The 25,391-nt window shown below is 41.7% G+C and overlaps 1 protein-coding gene and 1 pseudogene across 2 annotated transcripts; both read left to right on the top strand.

The window, feature by feature from the left end:
- Positions 1-1,170: 1,170 nt before the first annotated feature.
- Positions 1,171-3,086, top strand: Msc (musculin). 2 transcript variants are annotated; one of them, XM_042666634.1, is made up of 2 exons: positions 1,171-1,820; positions 2,783-3,086. In XM_042666634.1, exons 1-2 carry the CDS (start codon positions 1,290-1,292, stop codon positions 2,867-2,869), a joined length of 618 nt encoding a protein of 205 aa, XP_042522568.1. In that variant the 5' UTR covers positions 1,171-1,289; the 3' UTR covers positions 2,870-3,086. The 2 variants fall into 2 exon arrangements, with proteins under 2 accessions (XP_042522568.1, XP_042522557.1); XM_042666623.1 differs by having other exon boundaries at positions 1,171-1,829.
- LOC122095846 lies at positions 3,020-24,789 on the top strand (annotated as a pseudogene).
- The last annotated feature ends 602 nt before the right edge of the window (positions 24,790-25,391 follow it).

The raw sequence follows: 25,391 nt of genomic DNA, 5'->3' as shown, positions 1-25,391 counted from the left end.
CGGGCACACAGCATCAGGCACTCTAGCTGGCCACTAGTATCTGTTCTGTTTCTAAACGGTGGTTGGTCCTCATCCCCTCACCACACAGCGCAATAACTCTCGTCAGGAGATGAACAGAACTGAAATTTGGTTGTATTGTCTTTGGAGGGAATACAAGTTGTTCTGTTTTGGCTGAAGTGAAATATGATAACTCCTCCAGTGACTGCTGTTTACCATTCTGTACCCAGGAACTTGCTCTTGTTTAGGACCTCAGAGATAGTGATGGATTCCTAACACAACTCAACTGTCTGGTCAGAGTCCATAGCAGGCATTATGGGACTGAAAATGAAACTATACAGGGGACTTTCAAGACAGTGGAAAATACAAGGCACAGCCTCTTTGGTCTATGACAGGGAGGTAACACGAGGACCAGAATACCTACCAATGGGGCCAGGGACTCTAGAATTAGATTTGGAAGTCCTTCTTTATTTAATCAGTCCGGCGATTCTAATCAAAGGTCACATTTAGGTTGCCTTTGTGGTTTGAAGATGAAACGAACCAGTGAAGATATAGGTGCTGTGTGACAAGGCAAAAATGCAGTAGGCAGTGTCTGCTGGGTCCTGAGCGTTTGTTTTGCCTTTTCACTTCTCTGGACCAGCTTGAGGAACAGAACTTGAAAACTAATTCTGATAAACACATCTGAGAAAAGCTGCAGCCAGGATCCTGGAGTCTGTTGTCTGTCTATGCTAAGGTCAGGTAAAGGTGAAGATCAAGATCGGGTGGGTGGGAACAAGGTCTCTCCCCGTTTTTCCCCCAAAGCTTGGGGTGATCTGGCTCCCTGGGGTCCCAATTCTGCGCTCTGCAGACATGTCTTCTCCATCCCCACCCCGCGCCACCAAACTCCCCCAAACAGTGAAAAGTGGTCCCCACCCCTTCCACGCCCCTGCCCCACCTCTCGCTGCCCACCCAACCCCCAGTTCTTGTCCCGGAGGGCGGTTTGTTCCGAGGAGTCCAGATAAATAGTCGTGTCCAAAGGCGCAGCTCGCGTTTGGGCGTGCAGAGCCTGGATCGCGGCGTACACTTCTGGACCTCACTCTCCAGGGTCAGCCGCGGGGCGCGCTCGCTGTCACCGCCCACTTTTCTGTGGGGCCTCGTGGGCCTCTCGGCCCAAAGTCCTCGGTCCTCCTCGGTCCTCCCGGGAGCTCTTCCAGCCCCCACCCCCGCCTCGGGTTCGGAGTGCAAGGCGGAGACCGCGAGACTGGCCAGGGCGGAGGAAGGCGCGCGCACGCGAGGGCCCGCGGGACGAGGTGATGTCCACGGGCTCGGTGAGTGACCCCGAAGAGATGGAGCTGCGGGGGCTGCCGCGGGTGTACCCCATCTCCACGTCCAAGAGGCCGCCTCTGAGCCGCCCCGAGCGCGGTTACGCATCTCCCAGTGACAATTCCTCGGCGGAGGAGGAGGACCCTGACGGCGAAGAGGAGCGGTGCGCCCTGGGCGCGCCGGGCCACGCGGGAGGCTGCCAGAGGAAGCGGCCACGTGTGGCTGGGGGCGGCGGCGGCAGCACGGGTGGCAGTGCCGGCGGCCACGGTAAAAAGTGTCTCCCGCCCAAGGGCTCAGCCGCGGAGTGCAAGCAGTCGCAACGGAATGCGGCCAACGCCCGCGAGCGCGCCCGGATGCGAGTGCTGAGCAAAGCTTTCTCCAGGCTCAAGACCAGCCTACCCTGGGTGCCCCCCGACACCAAGCTCTCCAAACTGGACACGCTCAGGCTGGCTTCCAGCTACATCGCGCACCTGCGGCAGCTGCTGCAGGAGGATCGCTACGAAAACGGCTACGTGCACCCGGTGAACCTGGTAGGGAGGCTCGGGGGGGGGGGGGGGCGCGACCCGGCGTGGTCCACTTCGCGCCGGGGTGGGGAGGGAGGCGGGAAGGGTCAGCCCCTTAGGAAGAATCCAGATGGGGAAATTTCTGGAACCAAGGAAATGGGGAAGCAAGTTTAGTTTCTCCCAGATCAAGAGAGGAGGGGCCAGTGGTTTTGGTGTTTGGGTGGTGTGAGTGTGTGTGTGCGTGTGTGTGTGTGTGTGTGTGTGTGTGTGTGTGTGTGTGTGTGTGTGTTGGTGTTCTTGAAGGATCTTCCAGCTTCTGTGTTTGCTTCTTCCCTGGTCATTATGTCCGTGTGTCTTCGCAGCTAGCTGATATCTGACTTCCGGGCTACAGGGTCGGTTCCAAAGGAGTTTACTCCTCTGTGACAAACTGAATGGCAAATCTTCACTCGCTCAGTTTTTTTTTCTTCCCAGTCAAGAATTTGGCAGGTTTGAATCCCTCACTTGCCCTCACGAAAAAGGGAAGATCGAACTTTATTCTAAACGCAAAAAAGAAAAAGTTTCTCTTTTCAACTGAGGCGTGATAGCAGAATTAGCCCAGACAGAATTGTCTGGAAAGTCCCTCTCCGACTTGCCAACTGGGTCGGGGGGGGGGGGGGGGAGCTCAGCTCCCACTTGGAGTTGGTGGTGAGGAATTAAAAGATAAAATTCCAAGTCAGACACATGTCCCCCAGTCATTCATTCCTGTGGCCAAAGACCAGGAGCTAAGCTGAAGGAGCACCCCAGAATCGTCCATCATCAGTGACCAGTACAGTTTTTAAGAGACAAGCCACACACATTTCCAAGATGCTGATAAAAGCTGGGCTTCCCAAAGCCAGGGCTGCCTGGGGTTCATTGAAAAGAGTGGTTTCGTTTTGAGGGGGGTCGTTTTCCTCCCTGTTTAGTACTTTAAAAATATATGTATATATTTTATTTTAATACAGACGTGGCCATTTGTGGTCTCTGGACGACCCGATTCTGACACCAAAGAAGTTTCTGCAGCCAGCCGCTTATGTGGAACCACGGCTTAGATGGGACTCGAACTCACGTGGTGGGATTTGTAAAATGCGAATGTCTGAGGCCAAGGAGAGAAGGGAGAGCCCGCAAGAGCGCCACAGGATGAGCACCTGTTCCTGAGGTTCATGGTAACCTCTCCCTGGCCGCTTCCCCGGGAACTGCGAATGCCCGCGGTGCCAGGGGCGGCAGTCCCCTTCCCGCACGAATCGCTGGGGCTGCGGAGACTGACAGCAAGGGCGTTTTGTAGCCTCTTTCAGGCAGAGAACACAGGTTAGATCCAGTTTGGGACTTCAGCTGTGCCAAGGAGCCCCGGACCCCTGGTTTCCGAGCAGAGCCAGATTGCTCGTACACCTGGTTGCAGGATCCTACGGACAGAGTCCTAGCTTCTCAGTTAACACAAGGTCAGAAGGAGCTCTCCACCAAGCTGAAGGACAAAAGGCCAGGTGTGCGTCCCCAGCGGGCATGCTTAGAACTTTGCAAAGAGAAAGAGAGTTGGCCAATGGGGGCCAGGCGTGATGGAGACTCAGTTCGGGGACCAGGCCAGCCTGGTTTTGCCCAATACCCATGCAACAGCTTGGCCCTGATTCCTCCAGGCTAAGGTCTCCTTCCCAAATTCCTGCCACTGCTTTCATTCCCTCAACTCTCTCCCTTGTTAGGCGCCAGCTTCCTCTCACCCTGGGATCCTGCTCTCCTCCCGACAGCACAGGCCCGCCCCTCCCCTCTGACTGCAGACCGTCCCTCCGAGGCCTCGAGGTCGGTGGCTCTGCTCCAGCCCCGCCTGCCTCTAACGTCCAATGCTCTTCCCCAGGGGCCCAGGTTCTTTCCAAAGCTCCACCCAGTGGGCTATTGGGGCTGTTCTATAGCCAGTAAAACTGTGCTTTCTGTACTTTTTTTGGGGGGGGGAGGGGTTGGTAGTGCGTTGCCTTGAAGTTGCACTGACCCAGTAATTAACATATGTAAATAAATTTATTTTTTTATGAACAATAAAGCGTGTTGTGAAAACTATGTGCATCCGGGCGGTCAGAATGTGGATTTTTCCTTTCTCTTTTTCTGAGTGGGTTTGACAGAGAAGTTAAACACTCTGTCCAGAAAGGGAGATGGGACATCTTTTAGTAGATGGTATATATCACATTTGACTCTTACTTCCAAGTGTCACTCTTATTTATGGATTTTAGTAGTACAAAGGGGTTTCACTGAGATATATACATATCATATACAATGTGTTCATATAATATATTTTGATCAACTTTGTCCTCTCGGGTACTCTTTCCAACCTTCCCACTTTATTTATTTTTATTTCTAGTTTTTTGGTCATTTGTGGGGCTTGAACTCTGGGCCTGGGCGCTGTCCCTCAGCTCTTCAGCTCAAGGCTAGCGCTAGCTCTACCACTTGAGACATAGTGTCTCTTCCAGCTTTTTCTGCTTATGTGGTGCTGAGGAATTGAACCCAGGGCCTCATGCATGCAAGACAAGCACTCTACCACTGAGCCAACGTCCCACTTTAAAAACAATGTTAAAGCGTTACACTATGCTATACATGTACTTATATCACAATCATTCTCACAACATGAAGCTATTATGTTTATATTCCAGATTCTTCTCAGTATAGGGATTCCTGGAAGGCAAGAACTAGAGGCCTAATAATTTTCTTAATAGTTTATTTTGAATACAAGCACATCCCTTAACCAACCCTTATGAACTTGCTCACACATATGAGCTTGCACTGAATACCTTTTCCTGTTTGCTAAAGCATGCGCTAGCATTTATATGCAAGTATTTCAAAGAATTCCCTAATACCAACATGCTGGATTCCAGAGGTACCAAGTCTAAATGACAGTAGAAAACTCAAAGAAACTAATTTTGTGTTCAGCAGAGCTATTCTTTTCTTGTCTGGACTTTTCTTTTCTTTCTTTCTTTCTCAAATATTTGATATTTTATGACCACCTCATTTTCCATATTATTTATTTCTATTTTCACTGAAATACCTTGGAAAATTCATAATACAGTTTTTATGTTAGTCCTTTTCAACTTAATATTTTTTGCATGTGTGTATGTATGTGTGTGTGTGTGTGTGCATATATGTAACACTTAGAAAAGTGTGAAGGATTAAACTACCTAAACAACTGCCCAATTTGGGGCCCTGTTATTTTATAAAAATCAAAAGGCATTTTTCTTGACCAGAAAGGGAAAACACAGCTGGATTTTAGCTAGGAGGTGAGAGAACAGAATGTTGGGGAGTGTGACTTCCTGTTTTGAATTAAACCAAACCCAAACTCTGGATTATTGCCTTTGGAGGCCACTTTCTTAAGCATGTGCTCATTCTATGGGAGGAATCTATCCTTGGGATGCCCTGTTCAAGGAAATAAGTTATACTGGACTTTCTGTGGTATCAGGAGCTTTTTGGAAACAGGATGAGAGTGACTAGTGACAGGAAGCCATAGCAGGATCAAAGATACCTCACTCATATGTCCTGAATAGCCAGCTTCTTGAGAGTGTAGTGTCTCTTGCATGTTAGATCTTATACAAGGTCATTTTCAATGCTTTCTGCAATCTAGCTTAAAACTGAAACTTGGCCTCCCTGCTAGACCAGTGACCACCTTGTGCAAGATAATTAGCTCCTCCCTGCTTTAGTGCCCTTATCTATATGATGGGAGTAATAACAGTGGCTTCCTGGAAAGTATGCCTCAGGATAAATATCATAGCATATTTAAGCAAATCTAATAACAGGGTGAGTAGTATAGTGGATACTGGATGTTAAAGAAAATCCAGAAACAGAGAAAAGCATTTAGTCACAGAGATGTTTTCAGGAATTCAGCCTTTAAGTCCCAGATCAGACAAGGTGGTACATGTCTGTAATCCCAGCACCTGAGAGGCTTAAGCAGGGAGACTGAGAGTTGAGGCCAGCCTGGAATACATAGCAAGACTCTATCCAAAACACACACACATACACACACACACACACAAAACATACTGGGTTCAGATTCAAGACATGAAGGCTGCAACTATAAAAAAAAATAATAAATGTCCCCCAGACAGACACAAAGTTCAATTTACAGTGGATAAAAACCAGAACAGACACTTAAATAAACAAGGAAATATTGGGGCAAATTTTCAGGTGAATGAATACTATTTAGAATTTTTGTTTCCATAAATTGTGTTCTCTCAGGATTTCTGCCCTTTGCACCTCTCAGCAAGGAGATACAATTTGCTGACTTTCCTGTACAGGGTGTACCTAGCAAACTCAATTTTATAACCACTTCATATTCATGCAATTTATAACAAAACACAGGGTTTTCTCAAGAATTTTCTGTTCCATGTTTTCTGTTAAATATTTAATGCCCAAATTATTTTTTTAAAAGAAGCAGAGGGAGTAGCACTGTGGCTCAAGTGGTAGAGTGCTCACCTTTAGCTGAAGACTCAGGGACAGGGCCCAGGCCCATAACTGATCAAAAGAAGGAGAGATAGAAGAAGGAGAAGAAGAAGAAGAAGGAGAAGAAGAAGAAGGAGAAGAAGAAGAGGAAGAGGAGGAGGAGGAGGAGGAGGAGGAGGAGGAGGAGGAGGAGGAGGAGGAGGAGGAGGAGGAGGAGGAGGAGGAGGAGGAGGAGGAGGAGGAGGAGGAGGAGGAGGAGGAGGAGGAGGAGGAGGAGGAAGAAGAAGAAGAAGAAGAAGAAGAAGAAGAAGAAGAAGAAGAAGAAGAAGAAGAAGAAGAAGAAGAAGAAGAAGACAATGACCAGTTTCTAGCAAATGTCATGAATTAATCATGCAAATTATAAGACTAAGTTTCTAGGCAAAGGTTGCTACTAAGAAACCTATTAAAACTATTATGTACTCCCAGTGGCAGAAAAGCAACCCAAAGCCTTCCTCATCTCTCCTCCTCTATCATGTTCCTTTATAGAGATTTGAATTGAAAAAAGGAGAGTTGGGGCTGGGAAATGGGCAGAGAGGGGTGGGGAGTTAAGAGGAAAGGCTTCCATCAATGTGAGATACTGCTGTGATAGGAAAGATGAAAGGAAAGGAAGGTCTATGTTGTAAAAGGCCCTCAATAACAAACAAAATGAGTAAACTGAAACAGCCTCTTCAGGAGGCCTTTGGAAGGACCAAAGCATCATTATTAGTGATACTGATTCAACCAAAGAGAACAAAAATCCCCTTCCACAGACTCTTCCTAAGATGAGTATTTTAAAAGAAATGCTTTCTGCACTGTAATTTTGAAACATTTAGTCGTTTCTCTTGGTGGATGTTGAATTGGTTTTATGCACTGGGCTGAAAGGTCAATTTCATTTTTTTATTTTTTGGGTCTGGTCATGGGGCCTGAACTCTGGGCCTGGGCGCTGTCCCTCAGCAATTCAGCTCAAGGCTAGAGCTCTAACACTTGAGCCATAGAGCCACTTCGGGCTTTTCTTCTTTTTGCTTATGTGGTGCTGATGCCTCAGGCATGTAAGGCAAGCGCTCTACCACTGAGCCACCTTCCCAGCCCTCAATTTCATTTTAGTCTGATCACTCCTTCCACAGACAACCATGACCCTTGAAAATTATAAAGGAATTTTTGCAGGCAGAATGTTTTTCCTACCATGCTTCAATTAAAAGGAAGAGAAAGAGGAGAAGAGAGTTCCTGCCCATAAAAAGAACAATCAAATGGAACTATTAAATATCTTATTTTAATAGGTAATACATAGATAACTTTGGTTGCTACTTCTGGAAGATAATAACATTTACAATAACTCAGACAAGCAAAAACAGGTACATTTGTTACCAACTCCTCATTATCAGGAATCTAGCAATCTGCCCTATGGGGAAACTCAGTAGGATCTATCAGACTTATAACTGAGAGTGTGGATGCATATCCTTTCAATGGACCAGCAACAAGGACTTGCATCTCTGTCCTCTTTCTCAAATCTGTTTGCTTTCTGTATCATGTTTCATCTCTCTCCCATAGCAGTAAACACTGCTGAAGAAAACCCCTTTGAGCACATGACCTTAAGAAAGTAGCCATTTCATCTCATGCATTTGTCAATATAGCCATTTCTAAGTTAAGGAAATTTTTTTGGTAGACTTATAGTATTCTTGCATTTTATCTTAGATTGTAAGCTTAATGGCAAGGAACTGTATCAATAATTACATATTTTTTTTAATTTAATTTTATTTTATTTGAGAACATACTGTACAGAGGGGTTACAATTACATGGGCAGGATAATGCATACATTTCTTACCAAGCATTGCAGCCTCCTCCTTTGTTTACCCTTCACCTCCCTTCCCAGCCTCCCCCCTCCCCCCCCACCCAATCATACCCCCCCCCCCGACATTGTAAAGCTGGTTTTGACATGACATTTTGTACTTCTCATTGTTGCAACAGGTCCACCTGAATCCTTAAACGACTTGTTTGTCCCCGTCTCCTCCACATGTTACACTGACATCAAATATAGTGAAAACGGGGGTTACACTGTGGGGGAGGGACATACAAAGCAACAAAGAAATAATCTTATAAATGCGTTAGAAACACATGCATGAAAGAAACAAAAACATTAAAATACATATTTGAGGGTTTGTTTTCCTAACATCACATTCTCTGACTTTTTCCGCTTGACTCATACATATACTAGATATTGCATATAAGGGAAACCATGGGACCTATGTTTCTTTGGGCCTGGCTTACTTCACTTAATATAATTTTTTCCAAGCCTTTCCATTTCCTAACAAATGGGGAAATGTCATTCTTTCTGATGGAGGCATAGAATTCCATTGTGTATATATACCACATTTTCTTGATCCATTCATCTACTGAGGGGCATCTGGGTTGGTTCCATATCTTAGCTATGGTAAATAATGCTGCAATAAACATAGTTGTGCTGGTAGCTTTAGTGTGGCCTTGTTTGTGATCATTTGGGTAAATGCCCAAAAGTGGGATTGCTGGGTCATTGGGGAGCTCTATGTGGAGTCTTTTGAGGAACCTCCATACTGCTTTCCAAAGTGGTTGAACAAGTTTACATTCCCACCAACAATGAAGTAAGGTTCCTTTCTGTCCACATCCCCTCCAGCATCTGTTGTTGTTAGAGTTCTTGATTTTTGCTGTTCTAACTGGAGTGAGGTGATATCTCAATGTTGTTTTGATTTGCATTTCTTTTATGGCTAGGGATGTTGAACATTTCTTCATGTGTCTATTGGCCATCCTTCTTTCTTCTTCAGAGAAGCTTCTCTTTAAGTCTTTCGCCCACTTACTTATTGGGCAGTTGTTTCTTTGAGGATTTGTTGTTGGGTGGTTTAATTTTTTGAGTTCCAAGTATATTTTAGATATGAGACCCTTGTCCGTTGTATGGCTAGTAAAGATCTTCTCCCAGTCCGTGGGCTTTCTATTGATCTTGCTAGCTATGTCATTTGCCCTGCAGAAGCTCTGCAACCTTATACAATCCCATTTGTCCAACCTTTCTTTGATTTGTTGTGTTTCCGGGTCCTATTCAGAAAATTTCGGCCTGAGCCAAGGAGACCCAGGGTTTCTCCTATTCCATCCTGTAATGTTTTCAGAGTGTCTGCTTTGAGTTCAAGGTCTTTGATCCATTTGGAGTTGATTCTGGTGGAGGGTGATATATAAGGATCTAGCTTTAGTTTTCTACATGTAGTTAACCAGTTTTGCCAGCACCATTTACTGAAGAGGCTGTCTGTCTTCCATTCTATTGTTTTAGCTCCCTTATCGAAGATTAGATGGCTATAGGTCTGTAGGTTCATTTCTGGGTTTTCAATTCTATTCCATTGGTCCTGAGGTCTGTTCTTATGCCAATACCAAGCTGTTTTGATTACTATGGCTTTATAGTAGAGTTTGAAATTTGGTATTGATATTCCTCCAGCAGTGTTCTTTCCGTTGAGGAGCGTTTTTGCTATTCGGGGTCTTTTATTGTTCCATATGAATTTTTGGATTGCCTCTTCTATTTCCTTGAAGAATGAGGGTGGAATTTTGATAGGTATTGCGTTGAATTTGTAGATAGCCTTGGGAAGTATTGCCATTTTCACGATGTTAATCTTTCCAATCCAGGAGCATGGGAGGTTTTGCCATTTTTTAAGTTCTGTGTTGATTTCCTTTTTCAAGATTTTAAAGTTTTCATCATAGAGGTCCTTCACTTCTTTAGTTAAGTTAATTCCTAGGTATTTTATTTTTTGTGGGGCTATTACAAATGGAGTTGCTTTCCTAATTTCAGCCACACTTTTCTCATTGTTGGCATACAGAAAAGCCATTGATTTTTGGGGGTTAATTTTATAACCTGCTACTTTGCCAAAGTTTTGAATCAGCTTGAGTAATTTGGGAGTGGAGTCTATGGGATTCTTTAAATACAAGATCATGTCATCTGCAAAGAGGGAGAGTTTTATTTCTTCTTTCCCTATTTGGATCCCCTTTATGTCTGCATCTTGTCTTATTGCTGTAGCTAGGCATTCTAATACTAGATTGAAGAGAAGTGGAGAGAGTGGGCATCCTTGTCTTGTTCCTGAGTTAAGAGGAAATGGCTTTAGTTTTTCACTATTGAGTATAATGCTGGCTGTAGGTTTGTCATATACAGCCTTTATTGTATTGAGGAATGTTCCATGGATTCCTAATTTTTCCAAAACCTTCATCAGGAAGGGGTGTTGGATCTTGTTGAATGCTTTTTCTGCGTCTATTGAGATAACCATGTGGTTCTTATTCTTGCTCCTGTTGATGTGATGAATAATATTAATTGATTTGCGTATATTGAACCAGCTTTGCATCCCTGAAATGAATCCTGTTTGATCGTGGTGTATGATTTTTTGGATGAATTGTTGAAGTCGGTTGGCCAAAATTTTGTTGAGAAGTTTTGCATCAATGTTCATCAAAGAAATGGGTCTATAGTTCTCTTTCTTTGATGAGTCCCTGCCTGGTTTTGGGATGAGGATTATGATGGCTTCATAGAATGTGTTCGGTAGTGAGCTTTCTCTTTCAATTTCATTGAAGAGTTGGAGGAGAATTGGTGTGAGCTCTGCTTTGAAGGCCTTGTAAAATTCCGCTGTAAAACCATCTGGTCCTGGACTTTTCTTAGCTGGGAGGTCTCTTATTGCTGTTTCTATTTCAATGCTTGATATGGGCCTGTTAAGATAGTTTAACTCATCTTGGTTTAGTTTTGGCATGTCAATATTTGCTAGGAAGAGGTCCATTTCTGTCAAGTTCTCAAACTTATTAGCATAAAGTTTTGAGAAGTATTCCCTTATAATGTTCTGAATCTTGGTTGTTTCCGTGGTGATGTTTCCATTCTCATCTCTGAGTTTATTAATTTGGGTGTGTTCTCTTCTTTTTCTGATAAGATTTGCTAAGGGTCTGTCAATTTTGTTAAGTTTTTCAAAGAACCAACTCTTTGTTTTGTTGATTCTTTCTATAGTTTTTTTGGATTCTAATTCATTTAATTCTGATTTAATTTTGATTATTTCTTTCCGTCTACTGGATTGGGGTTTATCTTGCTGCTCTTTTTCAAGGAGGTTTAGATGTGTCATTAAATTGTTAGTTTCAGATCTCTCCAATTTGTTGATGTAGGAGCTCAGAGCTATAAACTTGCCTCTGAGTACTGCCTTTGCTGTGTCCCAGAGGAGCTGGTATTTTGTGTGTTCATTTTTGTTGAATAGCATGAACATTTGAATTTCCTTTCTAATCTCTTCCATGACCCACTCATGATTCAGCAGTGTGTTGTTCAGCCTCCATGTCATACCGGACTTTCTTTGGTGGCTTTTGGTGTTGAGTTCTAATTTTATTCCCTTGTGGTCAGAGAGAATGCAAGGTATAACTTCAATGTTTCTGAATTTAGACAAGTTTGCTTTGTGGCCTAAAATGTGGTCTGTTTTAGAAAACGTTCCATGTGCTGCTGAGAAAAACGTGTATTCTGATGCTGCTGGGTGAAATGTTCGGTAGATGTCTGTTAAGTCTAGTTGATCTATGCAGCTGTTTAGATCTGCGGTTTCTCTGTTGAGTTTTTGCCGAGTTGATCTATCTAGTGGGGAGAGTGGTGTGTTAAAATCCCCAACAATTAATGTCTTTGGATCTATATGGGATTTGAGGGAAAGTAGTGTTTCTTTGATAAATTTGGGTGCTCCATTGTTTGGCAAATAGATATTTAGAATTGTAATATCCTCCTGAAGGAGAGATCCTTTAATTAGTATGTAGCGACCTTCTTTATCTCTTTTCACGAATTTTAATTTGAAGTCTATTTTATCTGATATTAGGATTGCAACTCCCGCCTGTTTATGCGGTCCGTTTGCTTGGTAGATTTTGTTCCAGCCTTTAACATTGAAAATGTGTTTGTTTTTACGGGCAAGATGTGACTCCTGCAGGCAGCAGATAGAAGGGTCTTGTTTTTTAATCCAACTAGACAGTCTATGTCACTTAATTGGAGAGTTCAGTCCGTTAACATTAAGAGATAGGACTGAGAGGTATTTGGGAGTTCCTGCCATGTTATCTACCTTCTTGGGGGCTGCGAAAACTGGGTTCTTCCTATGGTTCTTGGATTCTCAGTTTGGGTGCAGTTTCTTGACCTTTATTGCGGTCTTGTTGGTTTTCTATGTGTAGGACATCTTTAAGAATCTTTTGTAGGGCTGGTTTGGTGGAGATGTATTGTTTCAATTTTTCTTTGCTATGGAAGGTTTTTATTTGGCCTTCAGTTATGAAGGAGAGTTTAGCTGGGTACAGTATTCTTGGTTGATAGTTGTTTGTTTTTATGGCATGGCATACGTCATTCCAGGCTCTTCTTGCTTTGATTGTCTCTGCTGAGAAATCTGAGGTGATTCTAATTGGTTTCCCTTTATAAGTGATTACCCTTTTCTCTCTGACAGCTTTAAGGATCTTTTCCTTGTTCTGAGTTGATCCTGTGTGGATTATAATGTGGCGGTGGGATGTCCTATTCTGGTCTGGTCTATTTGGGGTTCTAAAGGCTTCTTGTATCTGGACAGGCCTATCTTTTTGCATGTTTGGGAAGTTCTCTGCTAGGATCCTGTTAAACAAATTTCCTAGACCATTAACTTCTGTTTCTAGGTGCTCCTCTACACCCATTATCCTTAGATTAGGCCTTCTGATGGTGTCTTCCAGGTTTTGGATAGATCTATCATATTTCTTGGACTTGTCTTGGATGGTTGTATGTTCTTTCTCTATAATATCTAGGCTGTCTTCAATCCCTGAGATTCGATCTTCTGCATGGTCTAACCTGCTGTCAAGACTCTCTACTTTGTTTTTTATCTCTTTTCCTTCTAGTTGGTCAGCTTTGATGGCTTCAAGTTCTTTGTTGAAGCTCTGTTTTAGGTCTTGTATGAATTTCTTTACTTCCTTAATTTGGTGTTCAGTGTTTGTCCTCAAATCGCTTAGTTGATTGGTTATGGTTTCTTTGGGCTCCCATTCCTTCTGTTGGGTTCCATTCAGCATTCCCTTTGTGGTCTCCCTGACTTCCTTCAGCTCTTTGTTAATGGATTCCATGAATGCCTTTAGTGATCTTTGTGTGTTCTCTACCTGGTCTCTCAATTCCTGTATTACTCTTTGATTAGCTTCCTCCCGTTCGTGGGATTCCTGCAGATCTCTTTGAGTGTTCTCAGCCTGCTCACGCCATTCCTCCCTTTCTCTTTGAGTATTCTCAAGTTGTTCACGCAACTCCTGTATCAGTTTTTGAGTAGCTTCCTCACGCTTATGATATTCCTGTATAAACTTCTGGGATGCCTCCTCTCTCTCCCTATCACGCTCATACAGAGTCCTTTGTACGTTGTCAAACTTTTCATTTATCATGTTTGCCAGCAGTGTTTGTAGAGCTGTTTGGGAACTCTCCTCTGGATTATTCATTATCTGTTCTAACCCCTGATTATCAAGATTGGGAATTGAGATACCCGAATTTGCCATTTTTCTTGTGTTTTTCCGGCTTACTCTGCCCATTTGAGATGAAGATAGCACCAGTTTTGTGCTAGAACACTATCTTAAGGCAACCATCAACCAAAGTTTGCATTTGTACAGTCAATAGTCTACAGATACAATCTAGTTCAACAGATACATCTATTCGACATCAAACAACTATATGTTAAAGAACTTCGAACCGCAGAGAAGAATTTGGAAAACCAGAAATTATTAGGGTTAAGGAGAGATGTGGGTAAAAAATAGGAATAGATTGGTGTGGGGAGGCACAGGGAGAGTTAACTATGTCCTAATCACAATGCAGGAAATAGGTTGGGTAGGATGCAAGTAGAGAGAGAAAAAGAAGAAAGGGAAAGGGGAATGAAAAGAGACCAGAAAAAAAATAGAAACGTAAAAATTAATGTTATTTTAGAGATTAAAAGACCATCTATTTATAGAGGAATATGAATATGTTGAGAGAAAGGGAGGGACATAGAGGAGATGAGAAAAACTTTAAAAAAATGCTTAAAATATTATATAGGTATAAAGAGGTAGTACTGCTATTAATGAATTTAAGTCTCAGAGGTTTTGAATTGAGTAATAAGTTTGTGGATTAAGTGTGTACACAATGGGGGATAGGGTCTACTGGTTAACTACGGGTTTATCTGAGGATGTGCAGGACAAGAGTTAAGTCACATAAAGAAGAACAAAGAGGAAAAGATGGAAAGGATAGGAAAGTGAGAAGAAAAGATCAGAAGTTCAGTAGAGCTAGACAAAAAACAAAAAGATAATTAAGAATGAAAGAAAAAGAGAAAGAAGACAAGAAAAGAAAGGAAAACACACATTCACGTATTCCTAAAATAAAAATTATAAGAGGAGAAAAGAAAAAAAAAAAGTTAATGGAAAACAATTATTTTTTCAGAAGAGGCAAAAATTAAAGATTAATAAAAGTTTTAGAAAAGCAAAAAAAAATTTTTTTTATATATATAAGGTAACAAAAAACGAAAAAAAAAACAAAACAAAAAAAGAAAAAAAAGAAAAGAAGAAGAAGAAAAAAAAAAGTTCTTTGATTTTTTTTTTTTTTTGGGGAGGGGTGGGAAGAGTCCTGTATCTCCCTTTTGTCTGTAACCAGAGTCTGGTTGGAGTCTCTGGTCAGCTTGAGGTCCTGTGGCTTGATTGGTTTCTTAAGTCAGTTTGTTGGAACAGGCAGAAAAATGCTCTGCTTTACCCAAGATTTTGAGATCCCCCTCCCAGGTTAGTTTACTGGGAGGGTGATCTGCTTTGAGAATCACAAAAGAGGGGGATGCAGTGATGAGGCTATGTTCTGGGTAGAGTTGAGGCCTTTCAACGAACAGTAGTTTTTCCCTGGGGCTATTTTGTGAAAAAAAACTCACAGCACCCAGCCTGGAGCCATTCTCAGGGTTTCTGTTTTTCAATTGATTGTGGTGGCTGCTAGAGGGAGGGGCAGCCTCTGGCTCTGGTTACCCAGTGAGGAGAGCCACTCCAATGGCTGGCGCCTGAGCTGGGTGACTTTTCCCTGGATGGAGCTGAGTCTGTGAGGTCACTTCGCCGTTAAGTTCTTGTGACCTGCTAAATGACTAGTTTTATTCCAAGGCCTGAGCTGGAGCTAGCCACTCCTCCGAGCTTTGTCGGTATCCAAGATGGAGATCACCGGTGCTGGGGGGGAGGGGTGGCCTTCCCTCCTCTGCTCCTTGAGAAGGAGTGAGGAAGTCGGGCTTCTACTCACGCCGAGTCTTGGATCCCGGGTCGTCTCTGGTCTGCAAAGTGCAGGATGAAGTTGTCCGCTCCTTGTCGGTTCTTGCTGGTGTTGAGTAGAATCCGCTCGTCCGCTGCGTCTGGCTCCTTCGTCCCGGACTGTGTCTCAGGTGTGCCCCCGCGGCGGTGGTCGCTGCCGAGACCCTGCCGCCGCAGCAGCAGCTGCTGGCAGGCGCTCAGATGTGTCTGCTTGGCTTCCCCTCTCTTGACTAACTCTCTGTCCTGTGATGGCACACTTGGTGTGATTCTCTGGCTTGGGACTGTTCACTGGAACTCTGAAACTGTTTTCTATGCAAGAGCTTGTTCAGATTCCAGCTTCTCCTCCGCCATCTTCCCGGAACTCCCCCATAATTACATATTTTTGTATAGCAACCATTGCACTACAATCCTAGTGCTTAATAATCATTAACAAGACAATAAAAGCCACATGGTTAGCATTAGGTACCAATTTTCTCCAGGTCACAGCTTTTCCTTTGTTGGTTATAAAGGCATATCACCAAGTTAGCTCCAGATCTGCTTTGAAATCCCTCATTATTCTTGGTAATTAGGAGTGTGGAACAATCGAGGGCAGGGGCTTTTAGCTGCTAAAATATGGTGCCTGTAGGGACTACCACTAACTCTTAACGGTATAAAAAAACAGAAAGGAATGAAGAACCCGTGACTCCTACCTTTTCCTTTTCCTTTGAAAATCCATACATTGGAATTTAAATGGCACACATTTTAAAGAAGACATTATAAGTTACTGGGTCAGCCATAGTTGGTTCCATCCTAGTCCACATTTCCTGGCTCTGCACTTCATGAATATCTTTTTCACTATGAAAATAATATTTTTGTCTCAGAATGTTTTTGTTTTGTTTTGTTTTGTTCAGGTGCTTGGGACTAAACTCAAGTTCCCACCATGCTACATAAGTGCTGTAAGCTCTGAAATCCATTTCCAGCCCTTACTCACTGAGTATTTTGAGCATATGTTAAATGAGATTGTCCATGTGTGCATGTGTGTGTGTGTGTGTGTGTGTGTGTGTGTGTGTGTGTGTGTATGTATGCACCCACATGTACATGCACACACCTGTGTGCACACTTGAATTCAGGGCCAGTACAATTTACTTTAACATTTTTGCTCAAGCCTTGCACTTGAGCCGCACCTCCACTTTCTGCTTTTTGCTGGTTAATTAGTCTCTCCAATTACTTTGCTCAAGTTGGCTTCAAACCTCACTCCTCAAATCTCAGTCTCCTGAGAAACTGGGATGACAAGTATGAATCACTTGGAATGAGATCATCTTTTAAGCACTTGGTCAAAGGTCCAAGAATCTAATTTGAAAAAAAATCAAGTCCTGAATTTCTTTTCCTTTTTCTGTTTGTGTTTTTTTTTAAAGGTTTAGGTGTCCCTGACTCTCAAGTTTGCCTTTTATTCCTTTTGCCATTTTGTCCCTTTGATCTAATTTTCCTTTATCAACCTTCCTATTTTTGCCAGTAAAGAGAACTTTTCATTTAGTTTCTTCTTTAAAATAGCACTGCTCATCAAAATTATACATGAGTCAAGCACATTGCCCTAGAGGGAGAGGTAGGAAAATTGTTATCTGAACAAGGCCAACCAGGGCAAAAGTTAGCAAAACTCTATCAAAACAAACTAAAAAAAAAAAACCCTCACAGGGCTGGTAGATAATTACAAAACTCTGAGTTCAATTCCCAGTACTGATTATATACCTAAATCCATATATATATATATATATATAGAGAGAGAGAGAGAGAGAGAGAGAGAGAGAGAGAGAGAGATCTGAATAGATGAACAGCAGATAAACAGCAGACAGACTGCCAGATAATGACTGAAAGATAAATAGGCAGATAGATAAATAGATAGATAAATAGATAGATAGATAGATAGATAGATAGATAGATAGATAGATAGATAGATAGATAGATCAGTGTACTAGGTAGACCAATGCGTTTGATAGCACAGAGTACAGGAAGTTCTTTACTGTGATTTTTAATTCTGTATTCAGCTCTGTTGTGAGAAACAATTCCTAGGTATAGTTTGTTGGGTTATAATATCAAAAAATATTCACAATAACCTAAATTAGCCCTTAAAACATTTCTGCCCATGACATCTGCATATCTGTGTGAGGCTGGATTTTAACCCAAACATAATATAGCAGAATGAAGCAGAAAGCATGTTGAAAACCCATCTATTAAGTCAGATGATAAAGAGATTTGAAACATATAATTATGCATAGTTTTTATTTCAAATCCAGTAAATATCAATAGAAATAAGCCAGCTCCATAAGTGAGGGCTTTTTTGAGTTTTTAGTAGTTTTAAAGTGTCAAGACAACAAAATCCAAAAGCATTTGAGAATCACTTGACTATAGATAATTCCTAAACTGTTTTAGTCATGAGTCTAGGTTTTCTTGGTTTTGTGATGATCTCAGGAGAATAGAGTCTGTAGATTGTATCTAAGTTGATTTGGAAGCAAACACAGGATCAGAAACATTTGTTAGAGCATTTATGATGGGAACTGAGATGGAGGAGGGTTTATCCAGATGTCTGTCTTTCCTGACTACTTTTCAGGCACTCGAAATTTGAGTCTTTGGTATCAAGGCTGAACCTGGCTTCTAGATAAAAGATAAAACAATGCTCAAAACCTTGGACTCTAAAACTCCATTTCTTTTATCCACATATAAACATTCTCTGAAAGCGATGATAGGATTATAGCATTCTATTGTCCCAGGAAATAAATTCATTTCAGAAAACACAGGAATCCTTTCCATGGGTCCTCAATAAAATGTTTTTCATCTGTAGTTTTGTCAATCAACTATTTATTTATTTATTTATTTATTTTTATTTTGGTGCTGGTTCTGGGGTTTGAACTCAGGTCCTGTGTGCTGTTCCTGAGCTTTTTGCTCAAGATTAGTGCTTTAACAACGTGAGCCATAGCTCCATGTCTAGCTTTTTGGTTGTTAATTGGAGAAAAGAGTCTCATGAACTTTCCTTCCTGGCTTGGCTTCAAACAGCAATCCTCATATCTCAGCCTCCTAAGTAGCTAAGATTACAGGAGTGAGACATCAGTGCCCAGTTTCAAGTAACTATAAGATTTAATACGCCAGCTACTGAAGCTAGTATCCAGGGTGGTGGTTAAAAGGAAGGATTCATATACATAACTCAAACCTAGTGCAGGTCTGTTTTGTCATTTCTTGAATGATGCTAGGGTATAGAGTCTATCTGATCAGGTTGCCTTTAAACTTAAATGCTATAGTGCATGTACAATTCTTATCACAGTACCTGGTGAACAGCAGGTGTTCAGCAATGTTATCCTATTAGTGTCATCATGATGATACTGTTGTCATCATTGTCATTATTCCTGGTATCATCATCATCATCATCATCATCATCATCATCATCATCATCATCATCATCATCATCTTGCTGAGATGACTTGCACATTCCCATGACATGCTTTGAACAAGAACTGACTTGACCACCCAACTCTCTTGGTTTTCCTTAAATCTGAAAAATCTGAGCCTTTAATTATACTTCAACCTTCCTCTGAAGCATTTGATCTTGTTAAATTTGTGACAAATCTCCACACATTGATTTGTGTGACAAATAACACATCTTGCACATGCTCGCTTTATAGGAATAGACTGTGAAAATATATTTGCATGGTCAGCAGAGCTGGATAGACCAAGGTATTGGTCAATTATACACCTCTTGAGGCACTTCAAGGGTTAAAAACCACACCAACAAGATGCTCTGATTCATCTGCACTGTTGCTGTCCAATGCTCCTGAGATGGGCCCAGAACCATTGTCTTCTAGTACTTCTAGCCCTTTGTAGCTAGACCAAGAGCCTGAGAAAAGGGAGGAAAACTTAAGATGCTATGATCAGAACTATTTACTAGCTAGTCCAGGATTAGAATTCACAGACTCTTAGTTTCCTCTTGGCATGAAGCCCATCCAATCTGAGGAACACCAGAAGATAAAATCTGGCACCATGACAACTCTCTTTGCAGCTGTGCTCTCTCTCTCTCTCTCTCTCTCTCTCTCTCTCTCTCTCTCTCTCTCTCTCTCTCTCTCTCTCTCTCTCTCTCTCTCTTTCTGCACAAGCCAAGCCCCCAAACCTGGCTAAGAGCCTGCCTAGGGGAGCTGGTAGGGTTTTCTGAGAACCTGACCTGTTGGATAGCCTAAGGCAAGCTCTCTCTTCCAAGTTTGGTTCCTTGTCTAAAACCAAAGTCTCTGCTAGGTGGATCATGAAGTCTACTATAGTTCTAAATGAATGCTCTGTTTCTTACAGGTCTCCTGAGCAGTGGCAATTGTGGCTCTTGCAGTTGTTTGTGCATTATACTATAAAGGTTAAAAGCCTGAGGGAAAAAAAAGACAGTCTGTTTGGTGCTGCTGTAACAGAATTCCAGAGACTGGATCATTTAGAAAGTATACAACTTCTTTTTTTTTCTTGCAATCTGGAAGTTGGAAAGTTTAAGGTCAAAGTGCCAATATAAACCGAGGGACTTCTTGCTCCCTCCGCTAATGGTGGGAGAAATCACATGGGACAAAAGCATACAAAGGTGAGCCAATCTGCAAGTCCAAGCTCTTTTCTAACCAAAATTACCCATTCATTAGAGGTGAGCCTACTGGGCTAAATCCCCTTTAGACTCAACTCCTAACACTAAAGTAGATGGATGACATAATACGTATGTGGTGTGTGTGTGTGTGTGTGTGTGTGTGTGTGTTGGTACTGCGGCTCATAATCAGGGTCTCTGCACTGACCCTGACGGCTAATGCTCTACCCCTTAAGTCACACCTTCACTTATTTAGGGTGGTTAATTGGAGAGCATATCCTAACAAACATGCTCGCCTGGGCTGAATTGGAACCCCGATCCTCAGATCTCAGCCTCCTGAGCAGCTAGGATTGTAGGTATGAGGCACTAGTGCCCAACTTTGAAAATTGGTGATAATTCTGTGGTTTTATTGTTGGTTATGAACTTTGCCAGACTACTATCGATGCTATTCCACGATTACTGTTATCAGTGCTCTGTCTTACAAATATATAAAATAATTTCTCCATATGAAACAGAAATCAACGGTGATACTTCAAGCTATTTCATCATAATGATAGGTTTTCATCAGTGGTAAAATGCTAGCACTATATTTTCATTTAAAATGTTAATGAGTATTCTGTGATTGTTTGATTTGCCCCAAATAAAAAATATGATACTAAAACACCAGATCTAAATTAAAGAAATTTTTGGCAAGAAATAAATAAATAGGTAGATATAATTAAAATTAATGTTATATATTATATATGGATTTGTACGAGTTACATATATTTATACATGCACACACACATATATATACATATATACAATATATGTATATATGTGAGTATGATGTACAACCACTCAGCTTTAGCTTTCTTCAAAATTCTGGAAGCTAGGAAAATGCTGAAATGTGATCTGTTTAAAAACTTAACAAGTTTTCCTTTCAACTAGGTAAGACATTTCCCATGGCTTTCCCTCAAATTTTCCATAATTTCTCCGCCTTCCTCCTTTCTCCACAATTTCTCAATTCCTAGAATCTGAAGTCCAAGCTCGCTTTCTATCTGCAGATGTGATTCTCCTGAGCATGGATTCTTAGGAACTCACCTTAGCTTGTGATGTGCAGGATAAACTGAGGGGGTTGTGAATTGGAGCATTCAGTGGCACAATCAATGGTGCTAGGAATACAAGGGAAGGAGTGAGTGAAGACACATTTGACAGAATGAAACTGTATGGCTTTGTACTAGTAATTGCTGTGATGAAATCGTAGACAAAAGACAAGAGAAAAAGAACCATGATTACAATATTACTAACCTGAGCCAAACCATGGTCACAAGCCTACATGAATCATCAGTTATCACTAAAATGTACAAAGGCAAGTTTAAACAAATACAGAATGGAGTAACTATATCATAGACTCAGGCCTAACATAATTGTTTTAAAAATAAAATTTGAACTTTGCCAGACAGCACTAGCTCACTTCTGTAATCGTAGCTACTCTGGAGCCTGAGATTCAGTGGATCAGATTTTGAAACCAGTTCTTATAGAAAACTTGGCTAGACTCTATCTCCAAAGTAACCAGCCAAAAGCAGAGCTGGCAATATGGCTCCAAAAATAGAGGACCTGCCTAGCAAGCATGAGGCCCTGAGTTTAAAACCTCAGCTCAGAATTTTTTTTTGAGGAGACTTATTCTGAGCATTCAGATTCATTAAAGGAGATGTACCAATGCACCAAAAGCTTAAAGAGACAGAAACATAGTTTTCCATTTTGTACCTTATAGAATTAAAAGCCCCTTCAATCTGGTACAAAACAGAATCAATAAATATTTAAGCTTGATAGAAAAGAGTTACTGTTATTCTTCTGTCTACATTCCTCTCTTTTTGGAAAAATGGTACTGATTTGATTTGAGGATTCCATACCTAGGAGATATATAACCAACACAGAAATCTAGGAAAATGCGTGTGGTTACCATGCTGAGCATCTGCTCTGCACTCCATCTGTCCACTCTAAGAACAGAAAAAAAATGTACTGGTCAAATCAGATAGAAGACAAAAGCTTGAAAATTGGAAGGATAAGTTAGGATAGGGGACCTGGCTCAAGTGGTACAGCACCTGCCTTGCAAGCTTGATGCTCTGTACTTAATGCTCTGAGCACTCAAAAATAAATTAGAAGAGACAAATTAATACTGTTGATATGCCAAGACCTCAGCCACATATATCTATATATTATCAACATCATCAATATTAGCAGCTCTGTGATTATTTTTTAGGCTCACAGAGCTTACCACGGCCACACAAGGACTAAGTGGCAGAGTCAGTATTTAAACCCAGTGCTGTCTAGTATAAAGACTAACCTTTGACCATTGTAGTCTTGTTATCTGCCCAAAGAAAGTCTGCCAAGGATGAAAGAAATCAAGCAAGAAAATGGACCCCACCAAGACTAACTTTACCATAGATATGAACTTGAACTATAGAGGTTAGCTCAAAGTTCACCATAGGTGTTAACTTTAAGTTTTCTCTTTCTTTAGGGGTTCAACTGGAACAGGATATGTGCTACAGTTACACCTGGTGCTAAGACATCAAAATAGGACAGAAGTAAAGTAAGGAGCAGGGGACTGTCCACCTTGGTGGTGATGTGAGTCCAAGAAACCCAGGCACTGGTCCTTAAGCAAGTCTTTGCTTTTGTTTTCCTCATTATCTTCTAATGAAGATGACTTGAGAAACCCAGTTCATATGTGCTGACTAAAAAGAGAAGAGATCTTGACTCATTTAGAGTTTTCAGTTCACCAAATTACACATTCCTGGAGAGCCCAGCAGTAGAGGCAGGAAGTGGCCAATCTGAAGATCTGAGAATGGCTGGAGGTGAGCCCAAAGTGGGGGGAGCCCACAAAAGCTACCAGTGGACTCCCACCTTGTCTGCCCACTGTGTTCAGAAGACCCAGTGCATGCTGAGTGGGATAAATAGGAACGCATGTTTGCGTGTGTGTGTCTGTGTGTCAGGCGGGGACAACTTTCTACTTGTAATGAGTGATTCACTTTTTCCATCTTTACCAAAGACAGTGAAAGAGCAAATTCCTTTGGAATATGAGAATTCCAATAGACTTAATGAAGTTGTCCAAGAAAGACGGTTTCTAGGCATCTGGAATAAGGGACTCTGAATTTCTCCAATTAAGGAGAGTTTATGATTATTACAGAATCATAATGCCACATAACTTTTAGAGCTAGAAAAAGTCTCCTTAATAGTCACAATTGTGTTCATCATAGCAATCTAAAAATAATAATAAAAAACTAATAGCTATTGCAGTTAACTAAACATAGACTTCTATGCAACCATTTACAATTATGGTACCCAAACTATATAACTACGTAGGAAAGGTTTGTGGTTTGAGCAGGATAAAATAATAATAATAACAATAATCAAACCCCCAAATAACCAAGCTACTTTAAGGAAAAGAAATGTGAAGCTGGATCATTGGAAATTGGTTATAAGCCCATCTATCTTGGATTAGAAAAGGACTCTGAAGATTCCACTCTCTGATCACCTTGTCATCCAAGGCCATTTCTTGTCTGTGCCCGTAGCTGATTGGCCCCTGTTGCTCTTCTTCCCCTTCCATGGACTTTTTCTCTCCATTCTTCCTAACCTGGGGAATTGATTATATTTCATCTACATTCCCACAACACTACACATATATATATATTAACATAATATATGTCCAGGAATGCAAGGGTAATGTGGCATGAGAGAAGCAATGAAACATATCACATTATAGAACACAGAAAATCCCTCATATGACCATTTCAATCGGCATGAAAAAATATGAGAAAAAATAACCCTCTGTTATAATAATAATAATAAAAATCACTCCAAAAACGAAGGGAAAACCGAAGATTCCTCCTCTTTGCACTCATAATATCAGAAAACTACTCTTTTGGGTCCCATCTCTGTCCACCATTCCAAACTAAACCGGCAGCTTCTCTTCATTTTCCACACTCTCCTACCCTGACCACCAATGGGTCTGCATTGTGTCTGGGTGGATTTGTCTATTCTGGATATTTCATAGAAATGGAATTAAAGTATCCTGAAAAGGTTATTTGCATCTGTCCCTTGTCCTCTCCCTGGATGTGGAACCCCTCCCAAGGCTGAGTGGGTACCATGCTGTAATCTCAGAACACTGAGCTGGTGCTCAACTGTCTTTGGAACTTGAAAAGTAGCAACACAGGACAACTAGTTATCCAGAAGCCCTCATCTCTCAGGAGCACAAGTTGGTGGAAGAAAGGAAGCTTCTAGAACAGGAATGGGCAAAAGTAATTCAAGAAAAAAGTCAGTTGAAGCCTCTAAGAAGTGTGTATATGAGCTGTCTGGAAGAGGAGCAGGAATGGCATAGGAAAGCCCAGCTCATGCTGAAGGAGATAGGAGAGGCTCTTGTGGAAAGACAGACCGTCTACTGCAGTCCAATTCTCCCCCCGCAGTGTACGGCTGCAGCTGGAAAAGAACTTATTGATGCAGGGCTTCCATGGACTCAGTGGCCACTGACCTAGAGATGGCAGCTGGCTTAACCGACAGATTTAAGCATGATAAGCATTGTGGGGATGCCTGGAACACCAACAAATGTCAAAATGGGAGGCTCATGTGGTTGTATCTCAAGTACTGGCACTCCTCGACAAGCTGGAAAAGTTTAAGCTGGTAGAGCAGGTCATACTAGAAAAGTAAGAAGAACAGTCATTCGTCAGGGCCTGGTGCATTCTTGGATCTCAGATGTCATGTCTTTCTCTGCCACCCATATGTGATCACGTATAGCCCTCTCCAGGGAATCTGCTGCTGTTTCTGAACAGTGCAGCGAGGCCTTGGCAGGCAGGGGTTCTCTGGTGTGCTACAGCAGTGAAGGATTCAGTTGCTTTGAAGCCTTTTGAGCTGCTAATAGTTATTAGAACAATGTTGTTTCATATTTTAACTCTCGGGTAAAAAAATGTTTTTCAAAGATGAAATACAATTTTGAGCCTTACCATAATTAATTTTCTTGTTGGATTTTAATCAATTCTGCCTTTTAGAATACTTTACTCCTTCCCCACATTTCATTCAGAAGTGATGCCTTGCACTGACTTACCGATGCTAATAGTAATCTTACTAAGATTTTATCTCCTGTGGAAGAGCTCTCACCCACAGGGGGGAAAAATGTTCCTTGTGTCAAGTTGGTACTCTAGGTGTGTGTTGAATTTATCTTGCATATGTATTCTATAAGCAAATAATTATTTATGAGCAATGACATGCAATCAAAAATACTTGCCATTTAAAAGTGAGAGCATCCTTTTTATTTGTGTGGCTTTTTTGTCTTTACAGAAGGCTTTTAAATATATTATCTCGATTTTTACCACAATTTAAAAGG

The sequence above is a fragment of the Dipodomys spectabilis genome, unplaced genomic scaffold (assembly GCF_019054845.1).
Source record: "Dipodomys spectabilis isolate Male_0828 unplaced genomic scaffold, ASM1905484v1 ptg000015l, whole genome shotgun sequence".
In the NCBI taxonomy this organism is placed as follows: Eukaryota; Metazoa; Chordata; class Mammalia; order Rodentia; family Heteromyidae; genus Dipodomys; species Dipodomys spectabilis.
The sequence above is the reverse complement of the archived record's forward strand: the minus strand, read 5'-3'. Positions and strand labels throughout refer to the sequence as shown.

Excerpts from the sequence above, each read along its gene's own strand:
- Msc (XM_042666623.1), top strand. The coding sequence starts at position 1,290 with ATGTCCACGGGCTCGGTGAGTGACCCCGAAGAGATGGAGCTGCGGGGG. Across the intron at positions 1,830-2,782 it reads ACGTGCACCCGGTGAACCTG|ACGTGGCCATTTGTGGTCTC; the intron begins GTAGGGAGGCTC and ends ATTTTAATACAG.